Source organism: Cetorhinus maximus, chromosome 17, assembly GCF_964194155.1.
Source record: "Cetorhinus maximus chromosome 17, sCetMax3.hap1.1, whole genome shotgun sequence".
Classification (NCBI taxonomy): Eukaryota; Metazoa; Chordata; class Chondrichthyes; order Lamniformes; family Cetorhinidae; genus Cetorhinus; species Cetorhinus maximus.
Window position 1 is genome coordinate 83411617 of NC_135895.1, and position 21706 is coordinate 83433322.

The 21706-nt window shown below is 42.5% G+C and overlaps 1 protein-coding gene across 7 annotated transcripts in view; it reads left to right on the plus strand.

Annotated features, from left to right (window-relative positions):
- The window catches only part of rasal2 (RAS protein activator like 2), a 392247-nt gene that overhangs the window by 284986 nt on the left and 85555 nt on the right, over nucleotides 1-21706 (plus strand). For all 7 annotated transcript variants that reach the window (XM_078561546.1, XM_078561543.1, XM_078561542.1 and 4 more), the window contains one exon: nucleotides 6755-6873. In XM_078561546.1, the coding sequence (XP_078417672.1) occupies nucleotides 6755-6873 (119 nt within the window). The remainder of the gene's footprint in view (nucleotides 1-6754; nucleotides 6874-21706) is intronic.

Below are 21706 nucleotides of genomic sequence, written 5' to 3' on the forward strand. Positions count from 1 at the left end.
CACAAATGAAACTGGACATGGAAAATGATCAAGCAATTGTTTTTAAAAAGTCAGTAGATTTGCAATTTACCCAATCAGGACATTGTTGTATTCCTTTAACAAAATTTGCTATTTCCAATCAGAATGTTGAAGAAGTGTTAATGGCATCAGATGATAAGAATGAGAGAAAAAAAGAAAGTGTCTTAAAGTTACAGAAACAACTTTTCATCCTTCTTGTCACAGATTAAAAATCTTACTGAAGGACACAGGTGTGGTGAATAATGGGCGGAATCGTCTCAGATTTGCACTAAGTGGTAAACCGATGTTCTACCAACCAGCTGTGATGGCACGTTTTCATGTCGTATCATCACAAACCTGCCACATTACTTATGCATTCCTGGGAAACATGCCATTCCCTTGGCGGGCGGGCTCTCATTCGCCCACCACACCATCACCTCACCGCTTCATCATGCTGGGAGCCAAATTTAAAGTCCAGCCGCACGCACACATCTCAATGCTTCCAGCTCACGACTACTGCAGGGAAGATGTCCGCAAAAGGCAAAAAGACTACAGCCTCCCGGTTTAATGAAGCGTCACTGGAATACCATGTGGACGCCGTGATGTCCTCTAGCCCCACTCTGGCTGCAGGGCGGGCAGTGGCATCACCAATCCAGCATGGCTGCTCAGAAGAGGTTGAACATCCAATGCGGATAGAGGAAGAATGAGCTTATCCATGCAGCCAGGGTGAGGCAACCATCTCATCACTCTAAACTCACACACTTAAGCCCATCTCACATTCATGTCATCTCGCTCACTGCCGGCTCAAGGGGCTTGACCACCCATTCTCACACACGTACCCTCATATGTCCATCTGGCCTCATCTCCTCTGGAGACTGCCTCCTCAGCCCTCACCATCTTGAGGCCACTTGCACAGATCAATGTGCCCCCTCACACAACATGGGATACACCCTCCTTCCCCAGTACGGTTCTCATCCTGCAGCCTCTTCCCTTGCCTGAGGCCACTTTTCCCCCTTCCCCAAGCAAGACCTTGCCGTACAGCCATTGAAAAGCCACCCACATATGGCTGATCTGGTAGGAGTGATCTTTGAGGGTGTGTAAAAATAAATTAACCCTCTGATTTTACCCTATCGTGAGTTTGCTGTGAGGTTATTAATAGAGAGTATTGGATCACTCCAAAACTGAGGGGTTGGAGAAAAGACGCCCCCATTTATAAAATTAAAAACACCTTTCTGTTTATGGATGGGTGTTAGGAGGAGAATCCAGGGCTGTTTAACTTAGACCACCACACACACACACACACACACACACACAAACACCGCCCCCCCCCCCCAAACATCCATATCACGTGAGAAAACAACCACACCCCCCCCCCCCCCACATCCATATCACAAGTGAGAAAACAACCACAGCAGTCATTAACATGCTTTCCGACCACTCAGGAATCCAGGTCTCCAACTTGGCTTGTTGACCACCTCTCCTATCCAGCTCTTCGCTTTCTTATTTTCTGTCTGCCACACAGCTTCTCTATTATCCTTTCTGTTTGCACTGATTCCAGCTCGAGGGTCACCAGATCACATAAAAAGTAATTACAAATTTTCCTTACTGATTCTGGGTCAAAGGCTATCACATTATATAGGGCATAACTTCAAAGGTTGCACATAACATGAAACTCAGAAATATAGTAAACAGGGAAGAAGATTGTAACAGACTTCAGGAGGCAGAGTGGATGATCCATCTCGGCCTCCTTCGGAGGTTTCCGGCATCACAGATGCCAGTCTTCAGCCAATTCAGTTCACTCCACGTGGCATCCATGAGGCGCTGTGGGCGTTCAGCAGCAGCAGATTTGTACTCAAACACAATATATAACCTCATGGTCCTGCAAATCCCCCACTCTACCATTACAATCAAGTTAGGGAATCAACCGTGCTTCAATGAAGAGTGCAGGAGGGCATACCAGGAGCAGCACCATGCATACCTAAAAATGAGGTGTCAACCTGGTGAAGCTATAACACAGGACTACTTGCATGCCAAATAGCCTAAGCAGCAAGTGATAGACAGAGTTAAGCGATCACAACCAATGGATCAGATCCAAGCTCTGCAGTCGTGCCTCTTCCAGTCGTGAATGGTGGTGGACAATTAAAGAACTCACTGGAGGAGGAGGCTCCACAAATATCCCCATCCTCAATGATGGGAGAGCCCAGCACATCAGTGCAAAAGATAAGCCTGAAGCATTTGCTACAATCTTTAGCCAGAAGTGCCGAGCAGATGATCCATCTTGGCCTCCTCCCAAGGTCCCCAGCATCACAGATGCCAGTCTTCAGCCAATTCGATTCACTCCACGTGATATCAAGAAACAGCTGGAGGCACTGGATAGTGCAAAAGCTATGGGCCCTGACAATATTCTGGCAATAGTACTGAAGACTTGTGCTCCAGAACGCGCCGCACCCCTAGCCAAACTATTCCAGTACAGTTACAACACGGCATCTATCCGGCTATGTGGAAAATTGCCCAGGTATGTCCTGTACACAAAAAGCAGGACAAATCTAATTCGGCCAATTACCGCCCCATCAGTCTACTCTCCATCATCAGTAAAGTAATGGAAGGGGTCATCAACAGTGCTACCAAGTGGCACTTGCTCAGCAATAACCTGCTCACTGACGCCCAGTTTAGATTTCGCCAAGGCCACTCAGCTCCTGACCTCATTACAGTCTTGGTTCAAACATGGACAGTGGAGCTGAACTCCTGAGGTGAGAGTGACTGCCCTTGACATCAAGGCCGCATTTGACAGTGTGTGGCATCAAGGGACCCTAGCAAAGCTGGAGTCGATGGGAATCAGCAGAAAAACTCTCTGCTGGTTGGATTTATACCTAGCACAAAGGAAGATGGTTGTGGTTGTTGGCGGTCAATCATCTCAGCTCCAGGACATCACTGCAGGAGTTCCTCAGGGTAGTGTCCTCGGCCAATCCATCTTTAGCTGCTTCATCAATGACTTTCCTTCCATCATAAGGTCAGAGGTGGGGATGTTCACTGATGAGTGCACAATGTTCACCATTCACGACTCCTCAGATACTTAAGCAGTCCATGTCCAAATGCAGCAAGCCCTGGACAATATCCAGGCTTGGGCTGACAAGTGGCAAGTAAGATTCATACCACACAAGTGCCAGGCAATGACCACCTCCAACAAGAGAGAACCTAACCATTGCCCCATGACGTTCAATGGCATTACCATCACTGAATCTGAATCCACCACCATCAGCATCCTGGGGGTTACCATTAACCAGAAGCTGAACTGCACTAGCCATATAAATATTGTAGCTACAAGAGCAGGTCAGAGGCTAAGAATCCTGCGACAAGTAACTCACCACCTGACCCCACAAAGCCTGTCCACCATCTACAAGGCACAAGTCAGGAGCGTGATGGAATACTCCCCACTTGCCTAGATGAGTGCCGCTCCCACAACACTCAAGAAGCTTGACATCATCTAGGACAAAGCAGCCCACTTGATTGGCACCAGATCCACAAACATTCACTCCCTCCATCACCAACGCACAGCAGCAGCAGTGTGCACCATCTACAAGATGCACTGCAGGAGTTGACCAAGGCTCCTTAGACAGCACCTTCTGAACTCATGACCACTACCATCGAGAAGGACAAGGGCAGCAGATATATTGGGAACACCACCACCTGGAAGCTCCTCTCCAAATCACTCATCATCCTGACTTGGAAATATATCGACGTTCCTTCACTGCCGCTGGGTAAAAATCCTGGAACTTCTTTCCTGGCAGCACTGTGGGTGTGCCTACACCAAATGGACTGCAGCGGTTCAAGAAGGCAGCTCACCACCATCTCAAGGGCAACTGGGGATGGGCAATAAATGCTGGGCTAGCCACAAAGCCCACATTCCATGAATGAATTTAAAAAAAGCATGGACAGACTGGTGAAATGAACAGACACATGGCAAATAAAATTTGACTTGGAAATATGAAGTGATTAATTTTAGTAGAAAAAATGAAAGGTGGCAATATAAACTAATTGGCACAATTTTAAAGGGGTCCAGGAACAGACGCCTTGGGATGTACATAAGCAAGTCTTTGAGGGTAATAGAACAAATTGAGATGGCTGTTAAAAAGGCATATGAGATCCTTGACTTTATAAATAGAGGCATAGAGTCTAAAAGCAAGAAAGTTCGGCTAAACAGTTTTAAGACACTGGTTCAGTCCCAGCTAACATATTGAGTCCATGTCTGGGTACTTTACTTTAGTAATGATGTCATGGACTCTTAGAGATACAAAAGAACTTTATTGGAATATCAGAGATAAAAGACTTCAGTTACTTGGAGCAACTGGAGAAACTGGGGTTCTTCTTACAGCAGAAACATTAGGCAGATTTGATATGAGTGTTCAAAGCCTTGAAGGATGTTGCTGGATAAATAAGGAGGTTCAGTCACCATAGCACATAAATTTAAGGTAATTGGTAAAAGAACTAGAGCTGAAGGGACTAAGTTGTTATGAACTGGAATGCACAACCTGAAAGGGTGGTAGAAGCAGATTCAATAAGAGCTAAAAACAAAAAACTACTGCGGATGCTGGAAATCCAAAACAAAAACAGAATTACCTGGAAAAACTCAGCAGGTCTGGCAGCATCGGTGGAGAAGAAAAGAGTCGACGTTTCGAGTCCACATGACCCTTCAACAGAACTGAGTATAGTTAGGAGAGGGGTGAAATATAAGCTGGTTTAAGGTGGGGGGCGGGGGGAGAGAAGTTGAGGGTGGGGTGGTTGTAGGGACAAGCAAGCAGTGATAGGAGCAGATAATCAAAAGATGTCACAGACAAAAGGATCAAAGAGGTGTTGAAGGTGGTGATATTATCTAAGAAAAGTGCTAATTAAGAATGGATGGCAGGACACTCAAGGTACAGCTCTAGTGGGGGTGGGGTGGAAAGACTGACAAGGTATTAGTTGTAGATTTAAAAATAATGGAAATAGGTGGGAAAAGAAAAATCTATATAAATTATTGAAAAAAACAAAAGGGAGGGGGAAGAAACGGGGTGGAGATGGGGGGAGGGAGTTTAAGATCTAAAGTTGTTGAATTCAATATTCAGCCCAGAAGGCTGTAAAGTGCCTAGTCGGAAGATGAGGTGCTGTTCCTCCAGTTTGCGTTGGGCTTCACTGGAACAGTGCAGCAAGCCAAGGACAGACATGTGGGCAAGAGAACAGGGTGGAGTGTTAAAATGGCAAGCGACAGGGAGGTTTGGGTCTTTCTTGCGGACAGACCGCAGGTGTTCTGCAAAGCGGTCGCCCAGTTTGCTTTTTCTTCCCTGCACCAGTATTGGTAAACGTAAACAATTGACTTTGTGAAGCATGTCACCATTGTAGTAATCAGCATGCTGAATACTATACAAAAATAAAAATACCTGGAAAAGTTCAGCAGGTCTGACAGCATCTGCGGAGAGGAACACAGTTAACGTTTCAAGTCTGTATGACTCTTCAACAGAACATACGGACTCGAAACGTTAACTGTGTTCCTCTCCACAGATGCTGTCAGACCTGCTGAGTTTTTCCAGGTATTTTTATTTTTGTTTTGGATTTCCAGAATCCGCAGTTTTTTGCTTTTATCTTAGTGCTGAATACTATGTCTGTGCATCTAGGTCAGCAAGGTAGCATTTTCCATCACTGGCATGTGTGGACTTTCTGCTGACATTGGAGAAGGTTTTGCTGCTGTTTTGGTGTTGCTGGTGGTTTCCTGGAATCCACTTGAAACTAGAAACCACCACACACACAAATAACACTGATCCAGATACTTCCTATGCACAGTTTTCAATTCAACCTCTTCAATCTACAAGTGAAGGACACCTTTATATTGGCCTGAACCTTGTAAGGATGGAAAACTAATACAAAAAGAAATCCACATTCTTATATTTAGGCAATCACCAGGAGAAATTCTGGTGATTATAACACAAGTACTGTCTCTTTTCTCAACCCAATTCTTGTTACTTGTGTAAATTGCATATAATTTCTGACTCAAAGGATTTCTCTCAGCATCAGCTTTTCCAGATCAGTTTTTTGGAGAAGGTTTTGGTGCTGTTTTGGTGTTGCTGGTGGTTTCCTGGAATCCACTTGAAACTAGAAACCACCACACACACAAATAACACTGATCCAGATACTTCCTATGCACAGTTTTCAATTCAACCTCTTCAATCTACAAGTGAAGGACACCTTTATATGGGCCTGAACCTTGTAAGGATGGAAAACTAATACAAAAAGAAATCCACATTCTTATATTTAGGCAATCACCAGGAGAAATTCTGGTGATTATAACACAAGTACTGTCTCTTTTCTCAACCCAATTCTTGTTACTTGTGTAAATTGCATATAATTTCTGACTCAAAGGATTGCTCTCAGCATCAGCTATTCCAGTTTAGTTTTTGTTACTTTGTAAAATACATTTAATATTTTTTTGGAATATAGTGTAATAACTATTCATCATTTTTAATTGGATCACTTCTTATTTCAGCATATGCAATTTTTATCATTTCTAAAAGTTTCAGTGTTTGAGAAATGTGAATAAGTTAGTGGCCTCATGTCTGGAGGGTTGAATGCAGAATATTCATGTTGGTTATTTTAATTTTGTTCTTGGAATATGTTTGACTACTACTCATCTAGTTTATTCCTAATCTTCATTTTGTCCTTCATAGATCAGCTTTGCTTTGACTTACCTGCAACTAATAGTTATTTTTTGTTTTTCCTTTTGTTATAGGGTTTTTTCAGCAAACGATTAAAGGGCTCTATCAAACGAACGAAGAGCCAACCGAAGCTTGATCGTAACACCAGCTTCCGCCAGATACTACCGTCACTGAGGAACCCAGATAATGACCGGTAAGTCGAGATCATTTTATTCTAATATGTTTTAGGGTAGTGATGAAGGCTAAATATTTGATGATGCACCTGTGCTTAAAAGTTCTTAGATATGAGCCTATTTTCTCTGGCCGTAGGATGCATTCATGATGTGGAGTGTAACTGTACCATAGAAGTCGGAAGAGGCTAGGTTGGTCTGCGCTCAGTTTATCTCAGTTTGAGTGGAAGTTTTTTTTCTTTCATGGGATATAGGCATCGCTGGCAGAACCAGCATTTGTTGACCATCCCTAATTGCCCTTGAACTTAGTGGCCATTTCAGAGGGCAATTAAGAGTCAACCACATTGCTGTGGATCTGAAGTCACTTGTAGGCCAGACTAGGTAAGGATACCAGAATTACTTTCCTAAAGGACATTGGTTAACCAGATGGGTTTTTGTGATAATTGGTGATAGTTACATGGTCACCATTACTGAGACTAGCTTTCAGTTCCAGATTTTATTAACTGAATTTACATTCCTCGGTTAGATTTGAACCCTTGACCGCAGACTATTATTCCTGGGCCTCTGGATTACCAGTCCAGTGACCTTACCACTATGCTGCTGTCTTCCTTAAGTGGTACAATGGTCAGGATAAAAATAGCGAGACTTCGGGAGAGGTTAAAACAGCGAGGCTTCGGGAGAGATAGGTTAAAATAGTGAGACATCAGGAGAGAAACATTAAAACAGCGAGATGCCAGGAGAGAGAGGTTAAAACAGCGAGACTTTGACAAAAAACAGTGAGAGCTGGGAGTTTTTGTTCAAAAAAAACTGTTAACAGAGATATCACAGGCAGGCAATAAGTTGATTGGTTGGTGAATAACTGCTCTTTGGGAGAGTGAGTAAATAGCTGGAAATTAGAAAAAAATGTAAATTTTTAAATATTTTATTTTAATTGGTAAAGTTCTATTCTGTTACTAAGCTTTAAATTGGTACAGTAAGTTGTGGTAAGGAGAGGCACTAAATACAATTTTAAAAAAGGAAAATAAATAATTAAATTAAATAATTAGTTAATTAAAGCACATTAGGGATGGCAGGGCAGGTGATGTGTTGTGACTGCAGAATGTGGGGATCCTGGACACCAGAGTGATCCAGGACAAACACGTCTGCAGTAAGTATCTGCGGCTTGAGGAGCTTCGGCTCAGAGTCACAGAGCTGGAGGCTGAGCTACAGACACTGTGATACATCGGGAGGGGGAAAGTTACCTGGCTACTGGTACCAGGGGGCGGTCACACCGCTTAGGATAGGGTCTTCTGATTTGGTAAGTGGTCAGAGACAAGAGGGTGTGACTGCAAGTGAGGTAGATAAGGGGACTCAGAAGGCAGGAGTGCAGGAGCCTCAACCCTTGCAATTGTCCCAACAGGTTTGAGATTCTTTCAGCTTGTTTGTATGAGATCGAGGGCTGCAGGGTGGATTAACTAACTGACCAGGGCACCATGGTACTGGAAGCCATTCAAGTAGAAGTAGTAAATAGGAATGTAGTGGTAGTAGGGAACAGTATAGTTAGGAGGATTGACACATGTCTCTGCAACTGATAGAGTTAGAGCCCAGATGGCTGTGTTGCCTGCCTGGTGTCAGGGTTTGGGACATATGTGCTGAGCTGGAGAGGAACTTGCAGTGGGAGGGGGCAGATCCAATCGTCATGATCCACGTAGGTATCAACCATATAGGCAGGACTAGGAAAGAGGTTCTGTTGAGGGAGTAATGGCAATTGGGGGCTAAATTAAAAAGCAGAACCTCAAGGGTAATAATCTTTGTATTATTACCTGAGCCATGAGCAAATTGGCATAGGGTAAATGAGATTAGAGAGATGAATGGGTGGCTCAAAGATTAGTGTGCGAGAAATTGGTTTTGATTAATGGAGAGCTGGCACCACTACTGGGGAAAGTGGGAGCTGTACCGTTGGGACGGTCTACACCTGAACAAATTGCTGTTCTGGTGACTGTTTTAACTAGTGCGTTAGGGCTTTCAGCTAAATGGTGGGGAAGGGATTACGTGAGAGGAAATATAGTAAATTAAAGGAAACAGCAAAGTAATGGAACAGGGCAGCAATTTAGGTAATGATTACCCGAGAGTGGCAGAAAGGGACAGAACACACAATCGTAAGAGCGCACCAGCAGATAAGACCAGAGATCACAAAAATGCAAAAAAAACGAGTTTAAGGCCCTGTACCTGAATGCACACAACATTTGTAACAAAAAGGATGAATTGTTAGCACAATTTGAGATAGATATGTACAACCTGACAGGCATTACAGAACATGGTTGAAAGGTGACGAAGGCTGGGACTTAAATGTTGAACAGTATTTGACATACCAGAATGACAGGAATCTCGGAGGAGGTGCAGGATAGCTCTGTTAATTAAGGATGGCATTAGATCAGCCCTGAAATAGAATTTTAGCATGAACGATCAGGATATAGAATCAGGTTGGATAGAGCTAAGAAATAGTAAAGCTAAGAGTTTACTTGTGGGAGTAGTTTATAGGCCCTCTGACAGTAGTTACACTGTAGGACAGAGCATCCAGGAAGTAATAAATTAAGACTTAAGAAAGGTACCGAAATAATCATGGGTGACTTTAATCTACATATAGATTGGGAGAATCAGATTGGCAAAGGTAGCCAGAAAAAGCGTTCATAGTGTTTTCGGGACAGTTTCTTAGAGTAATATGTTCTAGAGCCAACCAGGGAGCATTCTAACCTTGACCAGGTAATGTGCAATGAGACAGGGTTAATCAGTAATCTCGAAGCAAAGGAGCCACTAAGTGACAGCAATCACAACGTTATAGAATGTCAGGTTCAGTTTGAAAGCAAAAAGTGTGGGTCCATGACTTGTGTTTTAAACCTAAATAAAAGTAACTGTGAGAGGGTACAAAGACAGCCGCCTAAGGTGAACTGGGAAACTAGGTTAAAAGGTAGGGCAGTAGAGTTGCAGTGGCAGACTTTTAAAGAGATATTTAATAACTTACAGCAAAGATTTATCACAGTGAGTAAGAAAGACTCTTTGAGAAGGATGCATCATCAATGGCTGAATAAGAAAGTCAAGGATAGTGTTAAATTGAAAGAATGTACAAAGCTGCAAAGATTAGTGGTAGTTCAGAGGATTGGACAGATTTTAAGAACCATCAAAGAATGACTAAAAATATAATAAAGAGGCAGAAAGCTAGCTAGTAATATAAAAACAGATAGCAAGAGTTGCCACAAGTATTTGAATAGGAAAAACTAACTAAAGCTAGTGTTGGTCCTCAAGAGAGTGAGTCTGGGGAATTGATAATGGAGAACAAAAAAATGGCAGAGGTGTTGAACAGGTATTTTGTGTCAGTCTTTACGGTAGAAGACTTTGACAACTTCCCAAAGGTCTTTGAAAATCAAGAGGTGAAAAGGAGGGAAGAACTTAAAACAATCACCATCATCAGGACAAAAGTGCTGGAAAACTATTAGACCTAAAGACTAACAAGTCCCCAGAACCAGATGGCTTGCATCCTAGGGTCTTAAAAGAAGTGGTGGCACAGATAGTAGATGCATTGGTTATAATCTTCCAAACTTCCTTAAATTCTGGAAGGGTCCTAACAGATTGGAAAATAGCTAGTGTAATACCTTTATAGGAGGGAGGCAGAAAATAAGAAACTATAGACCAGTTAGCCTAACCTCTGTCATGGGGAAAGTGCTAGAATCCATTATTAGGGAGGTTATAGCAGGGTACTTAGAAAATCACAATGTGTTTAGGCAGAGCCAACATGGCTTTTTGAAAGTGAAATCGTGTTTTTTGACGAAGTAACATTCAAGGTGGATAAAGCAAACCAGTAGATGTGATGTATTTGGATTTCCAAAAGGCATTTGATAAGGTGCCACATGATGTAGGGGGTAACATATTAGCATGAATGAAGGATTGGCTTGCCAACAGGAAGCAGAGAGTAGGGATGGGTATTTTTTGGATTGGCAAGCTGTTGCTGGTGGAATGCCACAGGGATCAGTGCTGGGGCCTCGACTATTTACAATCTATATCAATGACTTGGATGAAGGGACTGAATGTATGGTAGCTAAATTTGCTGATGACACCAAGATATGTAGGAAAATAAGTTGTCAAGAGGAGGTAGAGAGTCTGCAAAGGGATATATAGACAGCTTAAGTGGGTGGGCAAAAGTTTTGCAAGTGAGGTATAATGTGAGTAAATGAACATCTCCATTTTGGCAGGAAGAATAGAAAAGCAGTATACTATTTAAATGGAGAGAGATTGCAGAACTTGGTGCTACAGAGGAATCTGGGTGTCCTGGTACATGAATCACATAAAGTTAGTATGCAAGTACAGCAAGTGATCAGGAAGGCAAAGGAAATGTTGGCATTTATTGCAAGAGGAATGGAATATAGAAGTGGGAAAGTTTCACTGCAGCTGTACAGGGTCTTGGTGAGACCATTTCTGGAGCACTGTGTAGTTTTGGTCACCTTGTTTGAAAAAAGATATAATTGCTTTGGAAGCATTCAGAGAAGGCGCACTTGACTCATTCCTGGGATGAAGGGCTTACCTTATGAAGAAAGGATGGACAGTTTGGGCCTATACCCATTGGAGTTTAGACGAATGAGAGGCGATCTTATTGAAACATATAAGATCCTGAGGGGCTTTTATAAGGTGGATACCTGGAGGATAATTCCTCCTGTGGGGGGAAACGAGAGCTAGGGGACATAGTTTAAGAATAAGAGCTTCCCCCTTTTAGGACAGAGATGAGGAGAATGTTTTTCTCTTGGAGAGTTATTAGGGTGCAGAATTCTCTTCCCCAGAAGTCAGTGGAGACTGGGTCTTTAAATTTATTCAAGGCTGAGTTAGATAGATTTTTGGTGGACAAGGGAGTCAAAAGTTATGGGTTGCACAGAGGAAAGGGGAATTGAGACCACGACCAGCCTAACCATGATCTTATTGAATGGTGGAGCAGGCTCGAAGGTCCAAAAGGTACTCCTACTCCAGCTTCTAGGTTTTATGTTCGAATGGGCTTGTGTGTGTGTTTGGAGGTGAGGATAGTTAGATTAGAGGCTAGGTCACAATCGACTGTGCTAACTATTTATAGCCAGGTTGTGCTAATGGTCTGGGCTTTCTCAGTTGGGCATAACACCTGTAATACATGGTCTGAGTCGCTGCCTCCAGAAGCACAGGATTGACGGATTGAGGAATTCTTGGACCTTGATTCTTGCATGTTTGATTAGATACTGTGCACTCTTGCAATCCAAACACAAATGTTAATTTTTTGATACAGAAAAGCTCTCCGTTGTTTGTGCGCTTGCAACCATGAAAATAAACTGTATTGTGCAATTTACACTAATTGAACTTGAGTCCATTTGTGTTGACTGTTGGCAAATGCTGAGCAAACAAAAACATGAGCTCTGTAAAAAGCTTGTGAATTTCATGGATGATTGATAGAGTGGGTAATGCTGAGATTCTTTCTCTACATTCGTCTTTCATTAGTAGAGGTCCAAGGTTGTTTTATTTTGCTCTGTATCTGAAAATGAAACCTTTTTCAGTTTGTTCTGTTTTACTGCTTGTCTTGACTGCAGTGTACCATAATGTTGTTTTTAGCAGATGCACAGAAGAGTAACTTGCTGCTGGGTCAAATTAATCAGAAATACAAAGAGCATTCTCGGAATGTTCATTTCCTCCTCTGAAGAATGTACTTTTTTCTTCCAACCAAGTGCAGCCACGTCATATACTGTAGTTTAATTGCCATTTTCATGCTCAAAATATCCATAAGCTTGCTGCAATATAGGCAGAAAGCAGAAACTCCAAATATTAATGTTGTGTTCTTCTATTTGAATCATAGAACAGTACAGCAGGGAAGGAGACCATTCGGCCCATCAATTTTGCAAAGCAAAAAGCAATTCGCTTAGTTCCAGTCCCTTGCTTTTTCCTTCATATCCCTGCAATTTTTTTCCCTTTCGAGTATTTATCCTGTTCCTCTTTGAAAGCTACTAGTGAATATGTATCCAGCGTCCTATTACCTTACCAGACCCCAACTATTTATTGTGTAAAAAAAATTTTCACCATGTCAATTTTGGTTCTTTTGCCAATCACCTTAAATATGTGCTCTCTGTTTATTGACCCCTCAGTCGCTGAAAATAGTTTCTCTGTATTTACTTTATCTCAGCTCATTATGATTTTAAACATCAATATCAAATATTGCCTTAGCCCTTAAGGAGAACAGTCCCGGCTTCTCCAGTTTATCTCCAGCCCCAGCTTCTCTAGTTTAAGTGTAATCTCTTTATTCCTGGAACCCTTCCATTAAATCTCTCCTGTACCCTCTTCAAAGCCTTCACATCCTTCCTAAAGTGCAATGCCCAGAATTGGAAATACACACCAGTAGGTGGCAAACTAATATTTAATACAGGTTTAGCATTACTCTCTGCCTTTACTTATGAAGCCCAGGATTCCATATGTTTTATCAACTGCTTTGTTAACCTGTTCTGCCACCATCAAAATTATGGAAAAACATCCCCAGGTCACTGTGCATCTCCTTTAAAATTGTACCATTTGGCATATGTTACCTCTCTCATTCTTCCTATCAAAATGTATCCCCTCACACATATTAGTCAAATTTCAACTGCCATGTGCCCACCCACTCGCATCAGCCTGACTACATCCTTTTGAAGCCAATTTCTATCTTCCTCACCCTTTACTCCACTTCCAAATTTCATGCCATCTCCAATTTTCATCATTGTGGCATGTACCCCAAGTCCAAGTGATTAATGTATATCAAAGCAGCAGTGATCCTTGTACTGATCTTCGGAGAGCTCCACTGTATACATCCCTCCAGAATGAAAAGCAGCCACAACTCTGTTTCCTATCCCTTAGCCAATTTAGTATCTATGCTGCTACTGCACCTTTTCTACTATTGACTTCAATTCTGCTAACAAGCCTAATCCATGGTTCTTTTGAAAGTCCACATACACAACTTTGAGTTCACTTTGCCAGTTGGGTTTTCCCAACATAAGCAACATAAATATAGTGGCCCGGACTTTCGTGTGGGCTCATGCACACCCGTCCTAAGTGTGACTTTGCCCAGGACTTTGGTTCTTTCACACAGAGGTTGAGTTCACAGCGCATTTTGTGAGCCCTGATAGAGTGCATGAGTCTGGATAGGAGGTGGGTTGGTTAGAAGGCTCACCTTGGTTTTCTTACACTGCAGCCCAGCTCCAAATATTATTTGAAGGCTCTCTAAACCCCAACCCTCACCCCCTCCCATGCTACCCATGTCCTCACAGATCGCAAATGCCACCCTGTGATGCCTCAGATTGTCTATGCCACCTCCATGCCCCCTCATCCCCACCCATGCCTATGCCACCTCAGACACCCATACCTCCTCATGTATCCTCCATAGCTACTCACCCAGTATGCACTATGTACTGTCCTCAGGAGCTATGGAAGAGCAATGGGAATTATTTTAAAATCAGTGGAAAAAATTAAACCTCTAATAATCTAATAAAACCTTTAATTCAAACACACCACCACTGATACTGGAAAGAAAATAAAAACCACTCCAGTGTAAAAATAAATTGTAATCCTCTAAGTGTCCATGTGGTTTGTAAACAAACAAGAAATCGCATGGAAGTTACACTCTGTTTTTATAGCCTCTGAAAATTTTCAATCATTTCTGGGTCAATGGACCACCTGCTGAGCTGAAGCCATTAGTAGCTTTTGAGACCCGGCCAAGCATTCATAATGGCCACAGCTGTCATAACAAAAGCTTTGAGCTACATTGCCTGAAGCTGACAGAACAGAATGGTATTGCATTTTTATTTCAAAGCAGAATGCCTGTCAATCAATGGAGCAGGTGCAGAGATTTTCTTCAAAGCAGTTTTTTTTAACAGCCAGAGCTGCAAGTCAATTTAAATTATAGCACAAAAGGTGACAGCAGGGGCTGACAGGACTTTTTTGTTACATTTTTAATGTGGTAAGGCACTTTTCACAATTGGATAGGCATTGTAATGCATGGCAACAATTACACAGTACTGGTCAATGTAAGGGTCAGCCTGCCTTTGCAGGACAAATGCTATGATGAATCACTGCATTAAAAATACATCTACATTACAACACAACATCTAATAGTGACATCTGAACCTGTCAGAACATTTTACACTTATCTTTCAGAATGTTCTAGGCTTGTTAGCAGACTTCTCCCTGTGGTCATGAACTTTCCAAGAAGGTGTGTGTTTCCAGCTTACAAAACACACACTACATGAAAATAGTATGTGGGAGTAAATACACTTTTCCTGTGGTTTTCAATGGGAACTTCAAAAGAGGTGCGTGTGCATTTTGCATCTGAGGCCCTCCTGACCTGCCAAAAGGCCACACAAAAATGATGTGGACCTGGGAAGGAACAGGAAACTTGTTTTGCCAGCTAAGAAGAACGAAGTTCAGCTTTTTATGATCTGATTTGCACCTCCATTGGGAGTTGAAAATCCAGCCCAGTATCTTTAATGTAGATGAATATTTCAAAGTACTTCAGTGAGGTCTTAAATAAAACAAGACCCCAGAGAACACAAGATTAGAAAGGTGACCAAAAGCTTGTTCAGAGCTCGAATTCAAGGAAAGGAGAGGATGGTGGAGTGGTTTTGTAAAGAAATTCCAGCAAGTGGGGTTAAGGTGAGTGAAAGTATGACTGTCGAAGGTGGGCAAGGAGAGAGGACATTTACAAGGCTGGAATTAGAAGAACATAGACCTGAGCTGGTGGGTATGCTGGTATGGCTGGAGTAGGTTAGAGATGTAGGGAGCCAAGATCATGGAATCATATAGCAAATAAGGATACCATTTGCCCCATTGTGCCTGTGTTTTCAATTTGAAAGAGTTACTCCCCATCGCTTTCCCTTTAGCCTTTCAAAATTTTCCTTTTCAGGGATATATCCATTGCCCTTGTAATATTGTTGAATCGGTTTACATCATTCATCTACATTCCAGATCACAACGACTCATGACATAAATAATTTTTCCTGTTTTCTCTCATAAGCTTCTGTGGTAAAGTAGAATGCTATGTACCTTTAAGAGAATGTAGTTAGTTGACCATGTGATTGTATTGACCAATCACTACACAGCGCAGGCTTCTTGGGTAACAATAAGTCTAGAACAAAAATAAAAATACCTGGAAAAACTCAGCAGGTCTGACAGCATCTGCGGAGAGGAACACAGTTAACGTTTTGAGTCCGTGTGACTCTTCAACAGAACTAAGGAAAAATAGAAAAGAGGTGAAATATAAGCTGCTTTAAGGGGGGTTGGAACAGGTAGAGCTGGATAGAGGGCCAGTGATAGGTGGAGATAGCCAAAAGATGTCATAGACAAAAGGACAAAGAGGTGTTGAAGGTGGTGATATTATCTAAGGAATGTGCTAATAGGTGACATTAAGGGTAGAAAGCAGGACAAGCAAGGTACAGATAGCCCTAGTGGGGGTGGGGTGGGGGAAAGGGATCAAAATAGGCTAAAAGGTAGAGATAAAACAATGGATGGAAATACATTTAAAAATAATGAAAATAGGTGGAAAAAGAAAAATCTATATAAATTATTGGAAAAAAGGGGGATTGGAAAGGGGGTGGGGATGGAGGAGAGAGTTCATGATCTAAAATTGTTGAACTCAATATTCAGTCCGGAAGGCTGTAAAGTGCCTAGTCAGGAGATGAGGTGCTGTTCCTCCAGTTTGCATTGAGCTTCACTGGAACAATGCAGCAGGCCAAGGACGGACATGTAGGCATGAGAGCAGGGTGGAGTGTTGAAATGGCAAGTGACAGGGAGGTCTGGGTCATGCTTCCGGACAGACCGAAGGTATTCCACAAAGCGGTCACCCAGTCTGCGTTTTGTCTCTCCAATGTAGAGGAAACCGCATTGGGAGCAGCGAATGCAATAGACTAAATTGAGGGAAGTGCAAGTGAAATGCTGCTTTACTTGAAAGGAGTGTTTGGGCCCTTGGACGGTGAGGAGTGGGGAAGTAAAAGGGCAGGTGTTGCACCTTCTGCGGTTGCATGGGAAGGTGCCGTGGGAGGGGTTGAGGTGATGGAGGTGTGGACCAGGGTGTCCCGGAGGAAACGATCCCTGCAGAATGCTAAGTCTAGAGCTGGAGGTGATTGAAGAAGCATGCATGGTGTTAGTGCACTGTTCTTAGTTCCAATAAACCACTAGTGTTTGTTCAGTTAATCGGTCTTCCTGCCTGTATTATCTCAAGCACCAACTAATGTGTTAATATCAAGGACGTAGCAATCGTTTGCAGGACAAAGTGAACCTGATAACCAAAAACATAAAAGCTTCTATTGCCAATTATCTTAAATCTGTGTCCTCTGTCAGAAAAGTTTCTCCATATTTATTCAAACCCCATCCTAACTTTTTAACACGTAACTTGAATCTCTGCCTCACCTTTTCCACTCCCTGGAGAACAGCCTCAGTTTCCCTTTTCTCTTCACATTACTGAAATTCCTCATCTCTGGTATTATTCTGGTAAATTGCCTCCGCACCAACTTGAAGGCCTTGACACCCCTTCTAAAGGCTTACTCTCGGAAGAGGTATTCAATTTGTCCAAGCAAAATCCCTTGATTTTAAAAAACCTTGAGCTGGGTTTAAAGATTGTTCTCAAAATTACTCCAGGCTACCAGACAGAATTGATTTCAATCCTCTTTCTCCTACCTCCTGAGGAGACAAGGATGCATTCCTCAGACATGTACATCTAAAATCCAATGAGTATTCCAAAAGAATAAACAGAAACTCAAGGACTTGATGGCATTCCTCCAAACACAAAGACAGTAGCTGATAAGCCACTGTAGGTGTGAAAAACCTTGACCCTCTTGGGCGTAAGGAGACTTGAGATAGCTGTAATGCAATCACCATTTGCCTTATATGGAAAGTGACTCAGTAGTCTAATACAGGTCACATGATAATGGTGGCCATCTTGCCTCACCTGCAAAAAGCATTGAAAAAAGGGTAGAAAGCAGCAGATCCACAGAGAACCATCTTGGGGGGGAAAAAAGGCTTCATCCCAGGGAGAGTTAGAGAAAGGAATCTAAAAGCAGCTACTCGTCTGCTTTAAGTAAGTAGACGTCTAAACCTTCAGAACAGAAGTAAGGAACCTTATCTCCTCCCTGTTAATCTTGGTTCCACTACTAAGCTCACCTGTTAAAGCAACCTCCAGCAATTTGACAGTGGAAGCCTTCACAGCTGCAGAGCTGACTGTACAACCTCAAGACCTTCACTTCAGTCAACGCAACCCTTTGACTACAAAACGTATCAGGCCTGCACTGAATATGGACTAATCTTGATTTGTGTTTATAAGTATTGTTTTATCTTCAATTTTAACTAATTCTTGTTTGTGCATGTGTTAGTAACTTCATCTTCGGTAGCTTCCAGAGCAATAGAGTGAAAGAAATTAACCCTTTTTTAAGTAAAAAGGTTTTGCTGCTGGATTATTTTAAATTGAATTTCTCACTTCATGGGTAAGAAAATGCACACAGACATACAAATACATGGTTTGTGGGTGACTTTGAGGAAACATCTTTAAAGCATCTGTGACAGTGTTCTTAATGAAACGGGCAAAATAATGAGAGTAGGTTCTTTTCTACCGCTTTGCTTTATGATCCCAACCTGCTAATATTCTACAAGAAGCAGTGGATAACCTCTTGACCAGTATTCCTCAGCGAAATCGCTTACAATGTGTGTTTTTGTGTAGATTTCCCTATTGAGTTTTAATTTTTTTTTAATTCATTCATGGGATGTGGGCTTCGCTTGCTGGGCTAGCATTTATTGCCCATCCCTAGTTGCCCTTGAGAAGGTGGTGGTGCGCTGCCTTCTTGAACCGCTGCAGTCCATGTGGTGTAGGTACACCCACAGTGCTTTTAGGAAGGGAGTTCCAGGATTTTGACCCAGCGACAGTGGAGGAACGGCGATGTATTTCCAAGTCAGGATGGTGAGTGACTTGGAGGGGAACTTCCAGGTGGGGATGCTGCCATACATCTGCTGCCCTTGTCCTTCTATATGGTAGTGGTCATAGGTTTGGAGGGTGCTGTATAAGGAGGCGTGGTGAATTCCTGCAGTGCATCTTGTAGATGATACATACTGCTGCTACTGTGCGTCGGTGGTGGAGAAAGTGAATGTTTGTGGATGTGATGCCAGTCAAGTGGGCTGCTTTGTCCTGGATGGTGTCAAGCTTCTTGAGTGTTGTTGCACTCATCCAAGCAAGTGGGAAGAATTCCATCGCACTTGTGCCTTGTAGATGGTGGACAGGCTTTAGGGAGTCAGGAGGTGAGTTACTCATCGCATGATTCCCAACCTCTGACCTGCTCTTGTAGCCACAGTATTTAAATGACAGGTCCAGTTCAGTTTCTGGGCAATGGTAATCCCCAAGATGTTTATAGCGGGGGATTCAGTGATAGTAATGCCATTGAATGTCATGGGGTGATGGTTAAATTTTCTCTTGTTGGAGATGATCATTGCCTGGCATTTGTGTGGCACGAATGTTACTTGCCACTTGTCAGCCCAAGCCTGGATATTGTCCAGGTCTTGCTGAATTTGGACATGGACTGCATCAGTGTCTGAGGAATCGCAGTGGTGCTGATCGCACAATTGTACAATCATCAGCAAACATCCCCACTTGTATAATCATCAGCAAACATCCCCATTTCTGACCCTATGATGGAAGGAAGGTCATTGATGAAGCAGCTGAAGATGGGTGGGCTGAGGGACATGACCCTGATGAACTCCTGCAGTGATGTCCTGGAGCTGAGATGACTGACCTCCAACAATCACAATCATCTTCCTTTGTGCTAGGTATGACTCCAACCAGTGGAGTGTTTTCCCCCTGATTCCCATTGACTCAAGTTTTGCTAGGGCTCCGTGATGCCACACTCAAATGCGGCCTTGATGTCACAATGTTGTTGAATGAACAATGTTGTTTTAAAAAAAAGTGACAGCTAACTTATCTGTTCTGGTATTAGCTTTTGATTTCAATAAGCTGCTGTGACCATCAATCTTCAATCAATATTTCCTCAGGCAATTTTTGCATTCAGAAAGTCATTGAATGACATGAAGGATTTTGAAATACATGATGCGTTTTTATGTAGTTGTATCATTGGCTTGAAAGAGGAAGGGCAGTCATCTGTTTTGCCTTAATATCTTAATTGATGCAAAGGCAGAAATATGGAGATTGCTAGTGTGCCTCTATCTTCCCTTGATCCTGTGTCTTTTACAGTTTATTGCTGCTCAAGACAACTTTGAGATGGATATTTTATGTAGAGATTTTCTAGCAGTAATATGGTGAAATTCCACTCCAAGGACCTCATGAAAGGAGAGTGCATTTTCAGAGTCCACTGTCCATGCCCCTTAACTGTTCTGCCCCCAGACTGTTCCAGATCCCGAGATTTAAATAACAAAACAGCAAAGAGGGATGACTGAGAGGGAGATCCTCACCTATGCAGAACTGCATCTCTCCAAAACATTTAGCATTATGTGAACATTTAGAGGACTGCTGTTTCCCTTCAAGCAGAATTGAGTTTCTCTGTATCTTTTGATGAATTGGAGCAGAGTGTCTTTGAGGAGAAAATAACTGGCAAATAGCTTGCAGATCTGAGTAAAGGCAGCAGCTTCTCATGGTGCCTGTCTGATTATGCACCTCTCTGAACACTTTCAAAGGTGCAGGAAAATTTAAGTTCCATTAGCAGCAATCATAGCCCATACAACAGCCGTTGGGAAAGTGACTCACTGGGAAATGTTAATTTAGTCGTCCAGATAGTCAATATCTGGGGTATAGAATTTAATAGTGTTGTGATAAAGGTATGAACAGGCCTGTGTAAACAGCTATCAGCTGCAGCTAGTTTTTTTTTGTTAAATCTACATTATTGTGCCATGTATCACATTTTATTTTCCAGATCGCTATATTAATGTACAAGTTATTTTACTCACTTTCCTGCTTCTTGGATTTTCCTGCAAAATGTACCCCTCTCTACTGGAATAGTTCAAGACTTCATCCAATGCTGCCCTGAGACGAAGGGCTGGTGGGATGTGTAAACAAGCCCATTTCTCTACTTCAATCTTGGTATTTTTCCTACACCCACCTCTGAGAAAATAACTGGTCTGTCCACAATGGAGTGGTTGAAGTTGGTGATCCATAACAGATATGAGCCTTCCCGCCTCCCACTCTGGCACAATCTACAGAGAATTCGGCACAATGTGCAAAAGTGAAATACTGTGGATGCTGGAAATCAAAAATCAAAACAAAAAATGCTGGAAACATTTAGCAGGTCAGGTGGCACCTGAGACAGAAACAGTATTAATGTTTCCAGTCGATGACCATTTGTCAGAACTGGATAAGGTTGGGAAAGCAACAAGTTTTAAGCAAGTACAGAGGTGGGAAAAGAATGGCGGAGAACATAAGAGGAAGGTTGGTGGTAAGGTGGAAGACAGGGGAGATAAATGACAAAAGGGCGATGGTGCAAGGCAAAAGGAGGTCGTAATGGGACAAGTAAAGAAACGAAAGGTGCATCTAATGGAGGTTTAGGTGTGAATAGCAGAATCACAGCCAACAACTGCCATCCAAAAAAATGGGAGCAAAGTTTATGATAAATTTTTTAACTCGATGTTGAGACCATACGGCTGTAATGTGCCTCATCAAAAGATAAGGTGCTGTTTCTTGAGCATATGTTGAGTTTCTTCAACTCAGTACAGGAGGCCGAGGACAGAGAGGTCAAAGTTGGAGTAGAGCACAAAACTGAAATGACAGGTGACTGGAAGCCAGGGATTGCACTTGTGGACTGAATTCAGGTATTCCACAAAGGAGTCGTCCAATCTGTGTTTGGTCTCCCAAATGTAGAGGAGACT